The following is an 18,372-nucleotide window of genomic DNA, read 5'->3' on the forward strand; positions in this document are numbered from 1 at the left end:
AAACTTGATTGAATATTCAGATGTGCTTGGTGAAAACTAACTTGTTCTCACACCGGTTTGTTGGATTTTCTCTGCAGTACAGATATTAAGAAGAATTAGAAGAATAAGTGGGATCTTTGTCTTCAGAAGAATTTGTACCACAATGTGAAAATACTGTTAGAAAGAAAAGTCCTGCACTCAAAATGTTGTGTTTAAGTGTTATATATTGTTACATTTGTGGATTATTATTGATGCAACGATGTCTGAGCAGCATTTAAATAATGGAGCTAGTTAAGATGGAGTTAATCTTAATGACTTTATGTCCTGTTGGGTTGCTAGATCTATAAATATTTACAACAATATAAAACAATAGTAATAAAATATTAATATCAATTATATTTATATATATTTGTATTATATATTTGCCTTGTACTTAGTTACTTTGCTCGACTGTCATTCACAAGAAAAAGCATTAGTCTGCTCATGTTTCTTGGTTTTATAGACCTTTTATAGACATTATCAGAACAAACTGGAAGCCTTTCAGTTTCTTCCTCATGAGGATTTAGATTTATTATTGTTTGCTTATTGATATGGGGTCAAAAGAGTAGATGTCATAAAAGTTTTGATAGTTATATCAGATTTTGAGGGACCTTTAGTCTAAATTACACCCAAGCTCAATTGGTTCTTTATTTACTCTAAAGAAAGAAATAAAAGGAAATGTTCTTTGATTTATGCTTCTTGAGTGTATCAGCTGAGATTATTGTCTCTCCATTTAGTTATTTAATAAATAATTAAAATTACGTCTGCCCCACAAGAGGTATATCTCTATGTAGTTTTTGTAAAATGTGGCAGCAGAGGCCGGAAGCAATCGCTCTGAATGAAACTGTGAGGAGGCTTTCTGAAGAGGCTGGATGGTGTCTCTCCCAATGGCTGCTCTCCATCTTGTATGATCCCATCCTCATGTGTCTGTGGGTGTTCAAACACAATGCAATTTGCTGACTTTTATGGGCAGGTTGGGTCTGTTACATATTTACAGTAAGTGTAATGATTAATCTTTTCTCTCACCCCCACGCAGTCTTAAGCAGCCCTCATTCACGAGTCCACCATTACTCCGGACAGACTGCTGCCTCACTTCTGTCTGACTTCTCTTCTCAACACTCATCCACTGACTGTTTTTCTTTCCTGTTCACCGTTTATTTGTTTGTCTTGCTTTTCTTCACACTTTCATTTAGTCCTTTTTTTTCTGTTTTCCACTTCTCTAACTTTTCTTACAGAATGAATGAATGAATGAAATGAGCCTCATATCCAGTATTTACTTGGTGAGTATGAAGTTTTTATACATATTTCAGCGTGGCCAATGAACTGAAGAATTGTAATCAACGAAATGTTCCCTTTACATTTAATTTGTAAACTATGGGGCATATACAGGGCAGTTACAGTTTGCCTTTATACCAAGAGTAATATGTGATGTGTTTTGTTTTTTTATATTGATTAAATATTAACTGTGCACCCACTGTAGAAGCAACTTGAGCAACTAGTCACTGGAAGTGCATTCATTTTCTTTAACCAGAAAAAATCAATCACAGATCATCCTTTGAGCAATTGAAGTGAACTATGTGGCCATAAAAAGAGACCCAAAATGGCTTTTGAGGAAATTCATGAACTGAGTGAAAACTATATTAAGCTTCTGATGAGACTCTCAGTTGCCAGGCAACAAACATGCTTTGATTCTGTAAATTAAACTGTTGTATGATTGTGTTTATCAAGAAATTAATTTGCACAGCTGTTAATGGGACTAAAATCCCTCCTAATTTTACATCAGTATGCAGGAATCTTAAAACTGAAATAAAATCTGTTCATAAAAAGGTCGATTTTGACTGAAGTTAACTTGACTCCTGCTAAAAGGATGAAAGTGTTTACTAATATTGAACAAATTCTGCATCAAGTCTAAAGTTTAAAATATGATACTTCTCAAACTTGATTTCCTGTCAGTGTACTGCCCAGATTCTCTGTCCAGACTTGATATTAAGGCGCTCTTGATAATCCTAATTTGAGATTCACCGATTCTCTGAATGCACTGATAGCACTTTCACATTGGAATTATCTGATAAAGAAATTATAGCTTAGTGGGCAAAGTCGAAGGAGACAACAGGGGTGAAGGTCCTTTTAGTATACCCTTAAATTGCTTTATGGCTCTGTTTTTTAGAGAAAGAGGGGTTAAGGGTCAAAGCTCAGCCAGGAGATCCTGGAAATCTAGAGAGAGGACCCAAGGAAATGTGAATGTACCCTTGTGTTTACTACTTGTGTTCAAAGCCATATCAATGCCTGTATGTAAAAGATTAATTTTAATGAACTAAAGGGTAAAATTCATTTGCTTGGATGGCACTCCTTCCTGACTCTTTGCACACTTTGATTCAGTGAATGACCGTGATTTTATTGGTGTAATACAGGTGAAATATTTCTTAGATGCAGTAAAATATGATATTTTACTATCTCTTTATTAGGTGTGGGTGGTGTTATCACATGAGGGCTCAGATAATGATGTAACGTAGTCAGTGAGGCCCAACCAAAAGAGGGCAGCATTATTTCATCTGTGTGAAACTTCTATCACACTGGTGCCAGGTAGTTAAAATATGCAGCATTATGAAATTCCTATCTTTAAAGCAGTCTTGGGATCTGGCTGTTTAAAGGTTTGGTATATGACACATGTTAACGGGCCAGAGCAGCATGCTTAATGTGTATTTTGATCAAATGAGGGGAAGACATGTTTTACGATAACACCAAATAAATATTTCCAAATTCAGTTCAATTTTATTTGTTTAGCCACCAACAGATAACAGAAGTTGTCTCAGGACACTTTTCATATAGAGCAGGTCTAGATAGGTACTCCTTATATATCAATATATGAAAACTATACAGCCAATATTGTTGTGAAATGAATCCCACCACCGCCACGTTCTCATGGTCTGCACGTGCTGTCAGCTGTGCTGTTTCTGTGGGTCTCACCAGCTGTAACAGCATCTCCATATGGAAAAACTCTGGCTTCCAGTGGAGCTGCTGTTATCTGTGGAGGGACACCTCTTGTCATCGAAAAGCTGCTGGGACTATCTGTAACTTACAGTCCACACATCTGACTCTCACAAGTTATTGGGTTGTGAACATTAACTTCTTTTTGTTATTTGTTTCCATTCTGTGGCATTTTTTATGCTTATTTCTGTGCAGGTTGTTCTTTGCAATAAAATTAAATTGATCCCTTGAAACTGTCTTTATGTTTTTTTCTTTATCTTTACTAATTGATTTACTCCGTCACTATATTGTGTGTGACGGAGGGAGAAAGAGAAAGCTTTATGCATGTGCATATACAGTTGTATGAATAGAAAGCAACACTTGTTTTAAACCAACATTGATGAATGAATTAGTGTATTTGAGTACCATGACCTAGACACTACTTACATTAAATATAGAGACAAGAGAAAGCACAAACAGGGCAAGCAAAACATAATGCCCCGTATGGCATTGTACGTCATAACATATTGTATCAGATATGAATTTAACTAATTAAACATAAAGGAATAAATAATCTTTTCAGTTTCATTGTTGAGAGTATGAATGAATTAAAAACTGTCATGCAAGAGGCTTACAAGACACTAATTACATTTTATACAGTGGCAGGAGAAAACAAAAGGAAAGTGGGTGAAATATATGGTACAGTATCCATAAAAACATAATATATATTAATTAATATTAATATATTAATTAATAATCTTTTCATTTTCAGTGTTGAGAGTAAAATGAGGAGAGGATGTTTTGGTTTAAACATGAATGAATTGTGCTGCTGTCATAACAAGTTAACTCAAGTGTTTTATTCTGCTCATGCAGGACGAAAACGAAAACGAAAGTACAAATCAAAGCCAGACGATAAATTTCTCAGGCACAGAACTAAACTGAGAATATTGAATATACAATAATAACTATGTACAGTTAAAAACAAAAGTGAAGTGTAGATACCACTGTGACCATATGTGTGTGCAATCAGATATTGACATTTGAAATCAAAACCGAAACCACGTATAGCTCTGAAAGCTTTTATTGTAATGGTAAGAAGTTGCTGGAAGTTGCACAGACATGAGTGTTCATAGGCTATAGGTCAATACACAGTATGTCAGATAAACTTCATACTCACATTATGTCACCATGAAATCATTTAATTTGTGGGAGGCTGTTTGAGTTAGATAGATAGATATTCCTTTATTTGTCCCACAATGGGGAAATTCCACTTTAAAGACTAACGACTGATACATGATTATTTCTGCAGATATAATTAGAGGTAATGTGAGTGTGTAATTCTGTCGAGATCCACAAAACAAAATAATAATTCAGAGTCAGATTATAAACTTGTCTGAGGCTCAAAACAGCAACTCCAATATCCAGTCTATAAAATTGAAAACCTGTGTAAACTAAACCTATAATTGTGTCCCTTTTACAATGAGGGATATTGCAATCAAAGACAATACTGATAAACTGTGGCATTTAAGAGCTGGAAGCATAAACACACAGTATGGGACTGACTGGCGTTTGTTGAGAGGCTTTTATTGTGAAAAACGTGTGCCTTTTCCGGTTATCCGTGTGCCAGCCTTCTTTGGTAGAGGTTCACCAACTGACAGCCGGTTGCTAACCGAGTTAGCCTGCCGCTAAGAGGAGTCGTAACGGCTTTACAGGCACAGTTGTGTAGTCTTAAACGGTATCTAGCTCCCTACAGCTAGCGTTAAGTGTTTGCGGTGGAGTGTAGCGGGCTATATTTGGTTTTATATAGCCAACGTCAGCCGAAGAGGGAGTCCTCCCATGAATGAGTGACTCGCAGTGTGTGGTTAGCTAGCGAAGAGGAGGGTGGGGACAAAAACTTCGAAGACCTCGCCCAGCCGTTGCTTCAGTCCAGCAGGCAGCTAGCTACTCTCTTGACGGTGTGAGTGATCCACACACCACTAAAAGCAGATCATTATCCAAAGGGGAGGCCGACACAGTCGTGTCAACTAAGGGCAACAAAAATAATAATTAATAAATAGGCAGCGATCATGTTCAGGAAAAACTTGAAGAAGGACCCCGAGCTGTTTCAGAATGTGTCGGAGGGGCTACGGCGGCTCTACCGGACCAAACTGTTCCCGCTGGAGGACACGTATCGGTTCCACGACTTCCACTCGCCTGCACTCGAGGATGCCGACTTCGACAACAAGCCCATGGTCCTCCTGGTGGGGCAGTACTCCACCGGGAAGACCACCTTTATCCGGCACCTCATGGAACAGGACTTCCCCGGTATGCGGATTGGCCCCGAGCCGACCACTGACTCTTTCATCGCGGTGATGTACGGTGAACAGGACGGGGTGATACCGGGCAATGCTCTGGTGGTCGACCCCAAGAAGCCTTTCCGCAAACTCAACGCCTTTGGAAACGCCTTCCTCAACAGGTAAAACCAGTGCCAAGTCCTCAGACCACATTAAAGAGCTTACACTGAGCAATGTAATACACTAGGATTATAGGAACTGAGACCTACAGTTATTCACTAATGTGTGAATGAAATTAATATACGTCATGTGTCACTGTCTTGAAATATTATACATATATACATAATATAACATTAATACTGCTGTGTGTTAAGAAACGTGTCATAACAACACAACAGCTGGGGTTTAAATGCCCTCCTTACAAGTCTTTACATGTACCAAACTCTTCAAGGTAGCCTCACAGTACCGGTATGCTGTTGCACAATGTCCCCCCAGTTGTTTCAGAGCCAAGTGTGTGTGAGAGTTTTCCCTCTTTCATCATCCTGAGAGAATGCGGGTGTTTAGTGTCAATAGCTGTGTGGAAGAGCCACTTTGTGTATCGCAAAGCAAAGGACAGGGAGGTGCTTTCCAACACTGTATCTCATTCACAAAGAAGACCTTTCACTTTGAACCGAATCCTGTCTGTTAACGTTGTACCTTACCCTTCATCAGGTACCTAAAAGCACCTGGCAGAGTCACTGGTGACAGATCTTTTTGTCCCAATATCACAGCGTGGCCCCTTTAGCATAGAAATAGTTGTATGTGATGTTGCTAGGCAACAAGCTGACCTTGTCCTGTCCTCGGATGCCTGTGTCATAGGTTTTGTGCCCCCCCCGCCCCGGTCATATAAGTGTTACTTCATCAGTGAAAGCCGACGAGCCAACTCCCTTATTGACTACCTGTGAGTAGACCTTGTGAAATCTTATCACAAAGGTTTAAAGGTTTTGGTGTGACTATCTTCTACTAGTAGTGTTTCAATGAGTCAGCAGGTGTTTCATTAAGATTATAGTTAGGGTGTCAAGACATGCAGCTCATTGGAGTCTGATCCATGTGCTTGATGATCCAAAGAGTCTGTGGAAAGTACTCAGAGTACTTCCTTTTCATGAATTACTCAGCGTGACCGGTTTGTTATTCAGACTCACCTCATGGCAAAAAACTAAAATGACTCATAACTAATTCTCAGCCAGATCTAAACACCTGACAAAAGTACCCACAGCAAAGCAAAAGCAGAAGAGAAACAAACAAACAAACAGTTGTTGTTGTTGGTGGTGTGCTTTTGGGGGAGCTAAGAAGGACAGTGAATGTCTGCCAGTGTTTCATTCAGATAATAAGTCCCAGTGCAAGGTGCTATGAGTCAGAGCCAATGTGATGAGGCTTGGTTAAAGCCAAAATGTCTTAATACAATCTATTGTGTGTAGATTTGTGATGACATCAATGACTAACATCTGATTGTTCATGGTGTCTCTTCCTGTAGGGGATGTGGGTATATCCCCTCTCTCCCCAGTGGCTGTTGTGGTGTCACCCTGCACAGGAATAGCCGGACAAATAATACACAAACGACTAACTTGTGTACAGTCACAATATTAATCTGTTATTAGCTTCAATATGTCAGTTGGGTTGTGTGGACATATGTTGGATTAGTACACTCCAGTTTACATTTCCCTGAATTTAGACTTGTTTCCCATTATCCACTGAGATCCCTTCCTTCAATTATGTGGAGTGTTTGTCTTATCTTGAATAAGTGCAAGCTTCTGCCAAGCAGTGTCAGTCAAACTGAGAAAAGAGAAGTCATGCAGTTCAGATAAGAGTTTAAACGGGTGGGGGGTGTTAGACTTCATAAGCTACGATTCACCCCTCTGGAGTTTATTACAGACTTGAGGGGAAACCAGATAAGATTGTGAATAAACAAAGGCTATTGTCCAGCGTAGCATCATTTGTCAAACTGTTGGACAATCCTGTGGTATCATGGGACTTGTGGTTCTCTTTGAATTCAGTCTGCATCTTTGTTTCAGAAGCATATTTAGGTTTATGGAAAGCTCACACGATCATACATAACCGGAATATGTGTGACAATAGCAGGTGCACAACCTGTTTGAGCTCTGCTCTGCACAAATGTAGGCCGAATACATAATTAATAAGTTGTGACAGCACATAGCACAGAGTAGGCCTACAGTTGATAAAACGACTGTCAAGAACCAGATCCAGACAAACATTTGGACCTGGGATGCTTTTGGCTCAGACTGCGCCAGTTTTCCATTTTCCTCTCAGGAGGCCAAAAGTATTTGGCCTTCAGCTGTTGGTTGGTTCAATGTGTTTTCACCCATAAAAGTAGGTAGGATATATCAAAGACCAGGTTGTTAATTGACTGATTTATAGGTGGAGGAGAAAATACCATGTCAGAGGAGCACACATGTCTTGTTCAGCGTGATGGTAGTTCCACAGTATACGTCTTTAACTATAGTCATTCAACCTGCAGATTAGCCTTTAACTACCAGCCTAAGTGGGACTTACCTTCAGTGTAATCAGTTATTTATGAAGAGAGTAAACAGAAATCAGTCGTGTGATCCACACACCTACATTTTGCTCTTGGACAGCTGTTGTACTCTGCTAGCTTGACAATTTTTCTATTATTTCTCTTTTGTAGCAGCCTGGTTTCAGATTTCCTCCCATGGCATGTGCACCGATTTGTACTAAGGCCTTAATCATGTTTCAGTCAAAGTAGCTTAAAACTTCTCTTGCACCTCCGGATAAATCTGCACATTTCTGAGTTCTTGTTCCCTCCTGGTTAAAATGCCACTGCAGTCGGGTGGGCCTCAGTGTGTTTGTGCTCTCTGTAAGCCATTAGTCAGTAAAACCATTAGTCAGCAAAGTTTAAGTTCCGCACTGGCCCACCCTGGCCTACACTGTCCTGCTCCGTCCTGTCCTCCTCCTGGCCTGTTATTCCAGGACACTGACTCTGCACTTTACTGACAAAGGGGCTGATACATGTTCAGCCTTACAGAGCACATAGCAAGCAAATACACACAAGGACAAGTCTGTAAATATAGAAATATAAACATAGATCATTTATTCACACAAACACACACACAAGGGAAGATTTTAGAGGAAGCAAACATGGACACAAGTGACACAGTTGTGACCTCCGTGCCCACATCCCTAGTGCTAGCGATAGCCGCCCTGTTTCCTCTTCTCCCTAGGAAATTGAGGTTACGATGAGTGGGAAGGTCAGGAGGTGGGGTAGGAGAGGAAGACCTTCTCTCATGAACTGCAGCCAGACCTCCAATCACATGAGGGGTGTGATGTGGAATATTAACCCAGGCCTTCATGCCAGGACTGCAGCCTCCCTGAGAGGATGGGTTTCTCACTGTCCTGAGACATAATCAAACAGTGGAGGATCTCAGAGAGTTCAAGGCTTTTGGGGCCCCGTGCCTGGTAGGGTCCTCGGTTTATAAGAATTCCAGCACGAGTTCATCAGAGCATTTTTTCCTACAAGCTCTGTGTGGAAAATGTAGGGACTGATAGTTAAATGGAAAACCAGAGCCAAAATTCCAACAGGATATCATACGCCATCAGCGATGAGAGGGAGGGGGAAAAATCTGCGTGTTTGTTATCTTTGGCAGTCACTGTTATTGTAATGTAATAGTATGCATAGGATCTCCCTTCTCTCATATTCCTTTGACTTATTCATTGTCCTTGGATTTTTCCTTTTTCCTCCCTGCGTGAGGCATGAGATCTCTGTTAGGGTTTGTGGTATGTGTGTGTGTGTGTGTGTGTGTGTGTGTGTGTGTGTGTGTGTGTGTGTGTGTGTGTGTGTGTGTGTGTGTGTGTGTGTGTGTGTGTGTGTGTGTGTGTGTCTGCCCTCGGTGTGGTTGCAGCAGGAATGTAAAAGCACGGTTCTCCCAATCTTATGACCTGGTGCCTCTGAGCTCACGTTGAGAGTATCGGTTCAGATGCAGTGAAAGGGCAGCAGAGCGAGAAGTAGTACTCTGAGCTGTGGGTTTTCTTAACAATCCCCTTCTTTGTCCTGAGTGGGATGCTCTGGGTTTACGCAAAACCACTCATCCTCTCGTGCTTTATGGTGTGTATATCTGTCTGTGTTTGAGTGAGAATGTGTGTCTTGGCTCATTCCCCTTTTTTAAAGTTTAAACCTGTGTCTCAGCTTAAAAGAGCCCATTGTGTGGTGAATTATGTTGCATTGGGAATGACTCAGGCCTACAATTCGTAACTTATAAAGCATTGTCCCAAAGTTTCCCTAACATTCTTACATCAATGGTGACCTCCCACAAGCAACCACTCCTCCCAGATTGGAAAATCTGACTACATTATCATGTAGTTTCACTGTTTTTGTAGAAGAAAACAACTTTACCAGGTCCATTAAAGCTGAAATAATGAATCAGCTTTTTAATTGTGAGACATTGTGTGTGGCAATGCTGTGATAGTAAACTGAATATCTTAGATTGGTCAGACTAAACAAGTAGTTTAAAGATGTCAACTTGGACTTTAGATAAATGAGACCGACATATTTCACTACTATTAACATTTCTAGCAGAAAACTCATTTGGCATTATTATTTTAAAATGTACCGATTATTATAAACTAATTATATAAATGTGAACAAATTTAACTGCTGTACTGACAGCACCTTGAACCTACATCTTTCCCTCACTCCCACTGCTACTTTGTGTATCTTTCCCAGCAAGGGTGTTCCCCTAATGTGACGGCATGAGAGCGTGGAGACGGTTACTGAACACCTCCAGAATAATGTCTGTTTAGTGCCAAGCTTATGTATAAACACTCTCACCTGACTCCAACCCTCCCCTCTCTACCCCTATGCCTCATGTCCTCGATCATCTCTTTTACTTTCCTTTTCTCTGCTCTGTCCCTGTTCTGTTCCCTCTCTCACCCTTGTACTTTCTCGGCAGGTTCATGTGTGCCCAGATGCCTAACCCCGTCCTGGAGAGCATCAGTATCATCGATACTCCTGGAATCCTGTCCGGGGAGAAACAGAGGATAAGCAGAGGTCTGCCAGACATAAACACCTACACTTTACCCACTCTCTCACTCACGTACTTACTAGTACTACCGCTGTCTAACAGGGCCACACCCTCTCTGCTCAAAAAGCTTGACATATTTAAATCAGAGGGCCTTGTACGCATGCAAAACACAGGAAGTCACAAGTTCATATTCGACAAGGAACTAACCTACACACTCTTACTATTCTGAAGTCTGTTTCTGGTATTTGCTATTATTTCTGTTTGCCACATGCAAGGTCAACTCTAGCGTATAGTGCTGTCAAACCAGTATTTAACACCCTCAGGTGAAAACTGGTCATTCTGATGAAGCCTTCACAGTTTGACAGAAACAAGGAGAGGGCGCAAAGCACTTTGATGTTCATTTCCTGTTTCAGTACCTGTGGTTTTCTACCCAACACCATCCTCTTTCACATCCTTCCCTACTGTAATGTTTTTCTTTCTTTTTGTTTTCAGGCCTATAACTAGGTTTATATTAAAAGACTGACTTAAACAATCAGCAATAATCAAAAACAGTTCCTCTAAGTGGCTTTTTGCCCTCTCTGTTTGTGCTGTATCATTCATCACTTTATATCTGAGTCATTTCCCTGTGCTCTGTGGAAATAAATCAATTTATATTTTTATCCATTTCTCCACACGATCCAACAATTCTCTGACCTACAGGGTCATTTCAAAATTGCCACATACACAATTTTTATTTCACTTTTGATGATCTGACAGAACACAGGCAGAAGATAACAGTGCAGCTGAACACAGCTTCTGCTTTTTATACCTGACTTGAGCCCCTTTAAGAGGAAGCACACATACATGCAGTAGAGGTTTTGTGTACTCTAGGGAAAGGATGTGGAGTAAAATGGCAAACATAGCAGAGAGTTTCCCAAGACTACCCCCGCCCGCCACCACCGCCTGTGTTAGACAGAGATCTGATACACAGTCAGTTAATCTGCTCTTCATTATAGAGTCTGATTTCCTGCAAGAAGGGGAAGACACAAAATAGAAACAAGTAGCCGTTAAAGGGCAGCCAATCAACAGAAAAGGAATCTGTTAACTATTATTCCTAAACTCTTTTGATAATTAGTTAATAATTTAAAGCAGAAGTGGCAGGCATTCTTTGGTTATAAGGTTTCTATAAGAATATTTGCTGCTACGCTTTATATAATAATTTGACATTACATTACTTTTGACTTTTCTGACTGAGACAGAAACAGTACAGATGGTTGGCAGTGAAAAGGCCAAAGAAGCGACTGTAAACATACAACCATAAATAACGATATGATAAGAACCCAGTGTAAAGTGTTTGTATGAATGAAAAGAATGGCTCATGGCGAGGACCTGTCATGACTCCATCAAGAGTAAGACTGGGTGAAATCTGATGCCTCATACCTCACACAGTTTTGTTTCTATACATACATACTTATACATTCTCACTCTCACAGACACACACTTTTTCTTTGTCAAGCTCACACATACTCTCACACACACGTTATCCTCTTAACTGTTTCTGTGTAAACACGGATACTGTACTACCCAGACATACTGTACTGACTGTGTCATGTATAAACAAGATTGATTGGATTGTGCGGCTCAAGTGTGACGGACGTGTGTGTGTGTCAGTGCTCAGCATACTGGCTCAACCAACCAGTACAGTCTGAAGGAGTAAAAACCGGGTTGTTCATTCATGGACGCCAAACCTTTTTTTATTGCATAATACTTCAGTTGTGGAATCATTTTTGAATAGGTCAGCAAGTATGGCTAAGTCAGTGCTTCTTCCTTAGTGAAACATGAAGTGATGAAAACTATAATGAAACTGTGATTTTGCAGAACTAGTTGGCGTCTTTCCCATAATTGCTGCAGATGACTTGACATGTACACCGTGTTTAAACGGCATTCAGCAATTCACAGAAGAAAAGGCAAAAAAGATTTCTCAGAAGAAATAATTTTTGGGAAATACACATATATGCCTTCTTGCCCAGAGTTAGATGAGGTTAATACCACTCTTACCACCAGTAGCTTCATATTTACTGCACTGACATGAGAGTGGTATTAATCTTATCTAACTAACAGCAAGAAAGCGAATAACCAGGTTTTCCTATTCCTTTACTCATCCAGGAGATTTGAGTGTGTTTTCTAATATGACCAGAAAAACCACTCTTCAGCCCGGTCTTTCCACTTCTCTGTCATTGGCAGATGATTTTTTGAGGCCTGTCCAAATTTGTCATGAGTGAGTGAGTGTATCACTGCATGCCTGCGCCTATGGCAGAGACATAGCAGTTGTTGATGCTCTGTGCTATAAGTAAGTCTAAGCTTTAGCAGCTGTCTCTCTGTTTGATTTTCTGACGCGCGCGTTAAAAACAGACTTAAGAGAGAATGAGCAAATGTCCGCGGGTGGCTCCCACGGGGATCTTAGACTTTAAATATTCCCCTTTTATCCCCCTCTACTTTCACATGCTGTCATGCGCACAAACAGACACAAACTCCTTTCAGCCGAAGGTGATTTCCCTCATCCGTCCTCAATGTCCATCTCTTATTACAGTTTTTTCTTTTACTTTCACTTTTCCTCACCGCCCCCTCTTTTCTCTCCCTGTCCCTTTCCTTCACACTCTCCTCTCCATCTCCCTCGCCATCCGTCTATATATCGCTGTCTCATTTAGCCTAACTGTCCATTTACCAGCTGTGTCTCTCTGTCTCTCTTTTGTATACATGTGCCCAGACACAGACAAAAGGCAGCCATGTTGGAATGCATGTGCAGCAGATCTGGTGCTGATTGTGCGACAGCCGAGATGAGCTTTTAGAGCAACCGCATTCTTCTCTGATCAGATGACACACAGATGCTAATCAAAACCATAATTCTCTCTTCCTCACTCCATCCCCAGCTCCTCGAGGCAAAGGAAAGTTCTGAAAAAGAGGCCTGTTTTATGTAATTTGAGTTAGTCCCGTTGTTTCTGAATTGACCAAAGGAAGTGAGTAGTACAGTGAGTTTCTGTACTCCAGCACTTATAGAAATGTGGTTGTAGCACAACCAACAATCTCAGGCTGAACACTTTGAGGTGTTACTGTCCTCACTGACGTCGCATTGAATTTTATCTTAACCCTATTTACTGACTATCTCAAATGTTTGCTCTCTTGTCTTTTACAGACAAACTTGTTGTTTAGAAGGTACACTGCTGAACACAGTCCCAGATAGAGGTCATTTCATGCCTGAGGCTAATACATGCTGTGTGTGTTCCCAAGAGGACTTCAGGTCCCAGTCATCTGCCTCAGTAAAGCTAGTTAATAGGTAACCAGTGGAGAAGGCCCTGCCTCTTTAAAGTGCTTATCTAAACATTATTGGATCAACATTACTTGGAATATGAAGGTACAATTAACCCTGCGCCAACCACACAATTTATTGACTGATTGGTGCCATCAGGCTGAACTCTTGTATTTCTCCACACCAGTTTGCCTGGTGTACTATTAGGAAGCACAGTACCAGTGCACAATGACCTATATGCTTTCATACTGACAGGAGTGGGGAAAACAGACAATCATTGTATGTTAGTACACATGCTAGTTTCCTTACCTCAGCGTGCATCTTTCTCTGAACCCAGCAGTTATGAATGCTTTTTCCTGGATTTATGTTTCAATGGTGATTCTCATCTGATCATACTAAGAATAATCTCACTCAGTTGATGAACAAACCAACAAGGCTTAATATAAGGACTCCGTTTAACTCCACATTAAGAGATTTTATATTTTCATAGTCCTTACTACATAACTGCTGGAGTATCCCCCCAAGATATTAGTGCAGTAACCTGTGTTAGTGAAGCCAGAATCAAAACATGTAAAGGCAGAATTATCATTAAAAGAAGGTTCAGACAATTTCGTGTGAAGAGGTTCGTGTCTTTAAAACAGTTGGCCTCCTCTGCTTTTCTTTCTCCAGGTTATGATTTCGCAGCAGTGCTGGAGTGGTTTGCGGAGCGCGTGGACCGCATCATCCTCCTGTTCGACGCCCACAAACTGGACATCTCTGACGAGTTCTCTGAGGTGATCCGAGCTCTGAAGAACCACGAGGACAAAATGCGTGTGGTGCTGAACAAAGCGGATCAGATCAGCACTCAGCAGCTGATGAGGGTCTATGGAGCGCTAATGTGGTCTTTGGGGAAAATTATCAACACGCCTGAGGTAAAAAGACATTTGTGCTTTTCAGTCCCGTTGAATCTTACGGGGGGCAGTGGACAGATGACTTTTCTAAAGATGTGTAAATAAACACTGACAGATTTTAAGATTATTCCAGCTAATGTTCTTCGTTTATCGTTGTAACCAAAGACACAAGAAAAAATCTTGGATGTATGACGATAATGAAAGTGAAGTTTGTATGCTATCTGTCTTAAACCCAGTGTACCAGGTGATACCGTGTGACCCAGTGTGTCTCATGATTCTCTCCTGAATGTTTAGTTAATGTTTGATCCAGGGCCATATTCATAAACGAGTCCCAGAGAAACCTTTGGATCATGCAGAGAATTATTCATTGACTTTGAGAGTGCATTGTGAAGCTTCTACAGGATGTGAAGTACAAGACATTTTAAAATGTTATTGTTCTTTAACTGTCAATCTCACAGTCCTGTATTGCATTTTCACACATCCTATATGTCTAATTTAAGTAGACAAATGTATTTTTGCGTCTCTTTACACATTCTAGCCAGATTGTAATGTCATTTATGTGACCTGTGTGTGTCTCTTGTGTGGGTGTGGCTGTGGCTGTGGCTGTTGCTGTGGGCAGTGAAGTGTAACCTGATGAACAGCAGAGATTAACCTGTGCAAACTTTATTCCAGGTGGTGCGTGTATACATTGGGTCGTTCTGGGCTCAGCCACTGTTGGTCCCAGACAACAGGAAGTTGTTTGAGGCAGAGGAGCAGGACCTGTTCCTGGACATCCAGTCGTTGCCGCGCAACGCAGCCCTACGCAAACTCAATGACCTCATCAAACGAGCACGCCTCGCCAAGGTCAGTAGTAACGAGCCCAATAGACTACATAGTGGCTCTGTGGGGTTTCAGCTAAAGGCTACATGCTAACATGCTTATAATGACAATAATGACTCTTAATCTAATCTAGGGTTTCAATACTAACATTTGCTTATTAGCACTAAACACAAAGTACAACTCAGGCTGGTGGAAATGTTGGCGGTTTTGCAGCATTAAAAAAAACAAAGTAACTGACAATTTACCTTTTTGACCTGATGATGGTGGTAGGTGAAAAGGGATCACCAAAATTATTACAACTCATCCTTGTAGGGAACAATCAGTGTCTGAACTGAATTTCATAGCAGTCCATCCAATATTTGTTGAGACATTTCACTCAAAACCAGAGAGATGAACTCATGGTGCTGCTGGGAGAAAAGTCAGGGGATCTCCAAAGGCAGTAGGATTCATCCTATGGGAACCATGAATGTCTGTACATAATACCATGGAAAACCATCCCTATAGCCTCGCTGCTAGAGTACCTAAAATACCCCAGATTAAAGAGCTGCATCAACTCATCTCATTTTCACTTTCTTTCTTCCTCATTCTCTCACCACTACCCTCTGCCCTTCAGCCCCACAGGAGGAGAATAACACACAAAAACATCTGTTTTATGTTAGTGTTTAGTTTCTTAACTTACTAAAGGCAGAAGTGAGTACAGTAATTTCTCTGAATATTGTAGCAATCTGATAAACCACTAACTTTGTGACACATACAAGAAGAGAAGAGGGAATATTTATTTCTGCTACCACTCTATATGTATATTTCAGAAGTTCCCAACTTCCCCTCCAGAAGTATTTTAAGAGCTATGAAAATACTCTACTTTGAATAAACACTTATCCACAAAAATCTCCTTCTGCCTCATCGAAAAATCCAGAACATATAAAAATGCTAATATTGAAAAAAGTTGAACCACTGAACACAAGATGTCACTTCACTGTAAAGTCCAAACTATCTGTGTGTGTATACCGAAGTTGCGCACTGGACCGTGATTGACCTCCGAACTAGTTGTGATGTCACAAAATAGTATAAACACATCTTAGATTTCATGCGAACCCAGAGAAGCAGATGTTCAGCAGATGAATGTGAAGCCTTCTAGTGTCAAACTCTGAACATGTGTCATTCTGCACAGTGAAGGTCAAACTTCCAAGCATTTTTCAAGTGGAGGATGACTGTATATTTTTCTTGGTAGCATCAGAAATCCTCTGATTTAGATGTTCATTTTGTGACGTGTTTGTTTGTAGGGAGCAGCCAGCTTCAAAGAAATGACTATAAAATATAAGAATAGAAATAATGCAACTTTTCAGAGTTATTACAAAAGTAATAAAAATGTGTCTGTCTTATTTCTTCTGTGGTGTCCAGGTGCAAGCCTACATTATCAGCTCTCTGAAAAAGGAAATGCCGAGTATGTTTGGAAAGGACACCAAGAAGAAGGAGCTGATAGCCAACCTGGGAGAGATCTACCATAAGATCGAGAAGGAGCACCAGATCTCACCGGGAGACTTCCCCAACCTCGCCAAGATGCAGGTGAGATTTAAAGAAAGAAGATACATCTAGAGATGAATCTTCTTTCTTTCTAGAGATGAATCTAGCCACCTACACAGTAACTGAGGTACATATTTGATGAAATAACAAATTTGACTCTAAAATAAATTGTTTAAAACAAAGGTTCAGAGTACAATGACCTCCCAACCTTTACTCTCTTCACATCTTTGACCTTCTTTCCTGCCCTTGCCCTGCAGGATGGGCCAGGACAGGGATGAGATTTATTTTTCCTGGTTTGTCAGGAAATCCTGCTTCTTGTAAGCTACTCTCATTGGTAGCCATTGAAGACTGATCTATTTCTATCCCCAATTCCTGTTTTCTCTCAACCCCCCGAACCCTTCAGGAGCAACTGAATGGCCAGGACTTCTCTAAGTTTGCAGTGCTGAAGCCCAAGCTGCTTGAGGCCGTGGAGGACATGCTCGCCAACGACATCGCCCGTCTCATGGCCATGGTGCGCCAGGAAGAGGCCGCCATGCCCAGCCAGTCCGTCAAGGGTGGAGCCTTTGAGGGAACCATGACCGGCCCCTTCGGTCACGGCTATGGAGAGGGCGCCAGTGAAGGCATCGACGAGCTTGAGTGGGTGGTGGGTCGCGACAAGCCCACGTACGATGAGATCTTCTACACCCTCTCTCCCATCAACGGCAAAGTGTCCGGCGGTGCAGCCAAGAAGGAGATGCTGAAGTCCAAGCTGCCCAACACGGTCCTGGGAAAGATCTGGAAGCTAGCAGACGTGGATAAAGATGGCCTCCTCGATGATGAGGAGTTCGCCCTGGCCAACCACCTGATCAAGGTGAAGCTGGAGGGCCACGAGCTGCCGCCCACGCTGCCCGAACACCTGGTGCCCCCATCCAAACGCGGGACAGTCGTGCAGGACTAGAGGAGGGGGGAGCAGTCTGTGGAGACCAGCCGTGTCAACGCTTTGCATCATGTTTAGGACTCTCCAAGTCCAACCACAACAGCACATGAACAGCATCATCCTCCATCAGGCTGCGAGTCTCCAGGCTTCCTGTCACACCACGAGGAGGTATCGCTGTGATCTTTTTCACCAGAGAGAGACTGGAGGGGTTCAGGGGGAGGGGAGGTCCATCTTTGTGCATTAGGGGATAATGTTTCAATATCTATTAGAAATAAATGGGGGGGAAGGAGGGTTGATTTGCAAACTGATGAAAGGACATTACTGGATCATGAACTGATGGGTAATCGGAGGTTGCATGATGGGGCTGAACATGGATGTGTGCATCCTGTGTAAAAGATGTCTTATAAGTATACAGTCCATATTATTATATGTTGATCCAAAGAAATATAGTTTTGTTCCCATTTGGAGAGAAAAAGGAAATAAATCAAAACAGCTGTTAGAATTGTTTTATCTATATTTTTGTATTTCCTGACTGTTATCTTTGACTCTTTCCAAATGCTTCCCTTTTTATTATTTTGCCAGATAAATAAAAAGGAATACTGTACCATCTGACTCGTGGTTATGTGGATTTTTAAGGTTGACTTTG

The 18,372-nt window shown here is 41.2% G+C and overlaps 1 protein-coding gene across 1 annotated transcript; it reads left to right on the forward strand.

The window, feature by feature from the left end:
- Window positions 1-4,603: 4,603 nt before the first annotated feature.
- ehd1a (EH-domain containing 1a) lies at window positions 4,604-18,338 on the forward strand. Its single transcript, XM_051420306.1, has 6 exons — window positions 4,604-5,440; window positions 10,220-10,317; window positions 14,247-14,488; window positions 15,140-15,310; window positions 16,688-16,852; window positions 17,214-18,338. The coding sequence occupies exons 1-6, from the start codon at window positions 5,052-5,054 to the stop codon at window positions 17,745-17,747; spliced, it is 1,599 nt and encodes a 532-aa protein (XP_051276266.1). The 5' UTR covers window positions 4,604-5,051; the 3' UTR covers window positions 17,748-18,338.
- The last annotated feature ends 34 nt before the right edge of the window (window positions 18,339-18,372 follow it).

Source organism: Dicentrarchus labrax, unplaced genomic scaffold (assembly GCF_905237075.1).
Source record: "Dicentrarchus labrax unplaced genomic scaffold, dlabrax2021, whole genome shotgun sequence".
NCBI lineage: Eukaryota > Metazoa > Chordata > Actinopteri > Moronidae > Dicentrarchus > Dicentrarchus labrax.